This window comes from Procambarus clarkii, chromosome 49, assembly GCF_040958095.1.
Source record: "Procambarus clarkii isolate CNS0578487 chromosome 49, FALCON_Pclarkii_2.0, whole genome shotgun sequence".
Classification (NCBI taxonomy): Eukaryota; Metazoa; Arthropoda; class Malacostraca; order Decapoda; family Cambaridae; genus Procambarus; species Procambarus clarkii.
Genome location: NC_091198.1, coordinates 24,925,253 through 24,927,066, shown reverse-complemented (window position 1 = coordinate 24,927,066; position 1,814 = coordinate 24,925,253). Strand labels below are relative to the sequence as shown.

Sequence of the window (1,814 nt, the reverse complement as noted above, 5' to 3'; positions counted from 1 at the left end):
TGATCTCTTCAGTTTCCACTTTTTCACAAAAAGTAGTGGTCTTTCGTAGCTAATGCAAATAATATTAATTTGAATAAAATATTTGAGTCTATTTTTCTATTTAAGTCTATTTTTTTCTAGTCTAAGTTTTCCCACACACGCTGTCATCCACATGGTGCACACTAAATACATCAGCCTCCACATATGAAGGTCAATACAGCAGCCATGCAGGACAACACAGCAGCCATGCAGGTCAACACAGCAGCAATGCTAGACAACACAGCAGCCATGCAGGACAACACAGCAGCCATGCAGGACAACACAGCAGCCATGCAGGACAACACAGCAGCCATGCAGGACAACACAGCACCCATGCAGGTCAACACAGCAGCCATGCACGTCAACACAGCAGCCATGCAGGACAACACAGCAGCCATGCTAGACAACACAGCAGAAATGCTAGACAACACAGCAACCATGCTAGAACACACAGCAGCCATGCAGAACAACACAGCAGCCATGCTAGACAACACAGCAGCCATGCTAGACAACACAGCAGCTATGCAGGACAACACAACAGCCATGCTAGAAAACACAGCATCCATGCAGGACAACACAGCAGCCATGCTGGACAACACAGCACACATGCACGTCAACACAGCAGCCATGCAGGACATCACAGACGCCATGCAGGACAACACAGCACCCATGCAGGTCAACACAGCAGCCATGCTAGACAACACAGCAGCCATGCAGTTCAACACAGCAGCCATGCAGGTCAAAACAGCAGCCATGCTAGAGAACACAGCAGTCATGCAGGACAACACAGCACCCATGCAGGACAACACAGCAGCCATGCAGTGTAACACGGGGTAGGGTTTCTCTCTACTTATCTTTCCTTCTATTCCCCCTCTACCCGTATTCTTACTTTTTATTTCTCTACAAGGGACTCCAAAACTTTTACCAAAGCCAACTCCACGCCACGTGGTCCTAAGACGATTGACCGACTTAGGATTCTAACAACCAGTATGACGTGACCTAGGCTTCGAGCAAAACCCTAGAGTCACCTCCGCCGCCACCACCAGACCAGTAACACCGAGCAATGATCGAGGTCTGGATCGATCACGCTAATTAATCAACCTTGGGGCTTGATCCCCACTATAACCGATGACCTTGAGTGTGGAATAAATTACACGGTAATGATGAATTCCGATTCGATGTTAGAATCGGCGCCCAATACAACTCTGCCTCGTGTGGACCACGTGACCAGGACAAGTAAACATAAAAAAAATGGAAACAATAAAAATGCAAATTATTAACTAATTAATTTATTAAAAGAAAAACTAAAACAAAATCTAAATATGTTCACTCCCTGTCACTTTAACACTCCCTACTTGACCTGAATGGCAAATGAGAAGACTATCCCTATAATTAACAATAGCAACTATACCTTGGGCAACCAGCTAGATGTTGGGGGCTGGTCTTGGGAGAGGTAAGATGGGGTGACCTCTCCCAGTAGTTCTGGAGTCCACACTGATCTCTTCCTCGTCTGGTCTAGCCCAGACTAGAGCATTGTATTGTTCCGCATAGTCTCAGTTTTACCAAGTTACTTAGCCAGGTTTAAGTTATAACAATTAACCTCTGTTGTACTTAATTGATCCAGACTGGTTGAATTATTTTACTGAAATTAAATTACACAAGCATCTAACGGCAGAGCTGTTCCCGATCCCCAAAATGGTTAATTGAACTTTGAGAAATAGTAGACATGTCAACCCTGATGACCTATGACCGGCCGGTCACTCCGCCTTACAACTTAGATCTGATTCGTGACGTCA

At 45.4% G+C, this 1,814-nt stretch overlaps 1 protein-coding gene across 1 annotated transcript; it reads left to right on the top strand.

The window, feature by feature from the left end:
* Nucleotides 1–204: 204 nt before the first annotated feature.
* LOC123763340 (autotransporter adhesin BpaC-like) lies at nucleotides 205–855 on the top strand. Its single transcript, XM_045750494.2, has one exon. The coding sequence runs from the start codon at nucleotides 205–207 to the stop codon at nucleotides 853–855; it is 651 nt and encodes a 216-aa protein (XP_045606450.2).
* Nucleotides 856–1,814: the final 959 nt, after the last annotated feature.

What these genes read in the sequence shown, in the direction of transcription:
- LOC123763340 (XM_045750494.2), top strand. Translation starts at nt 205, where the DNA reads ATGCAGGACAACACAGCAGCCATGCAGGTCAACACAGCAGCAATGCTA.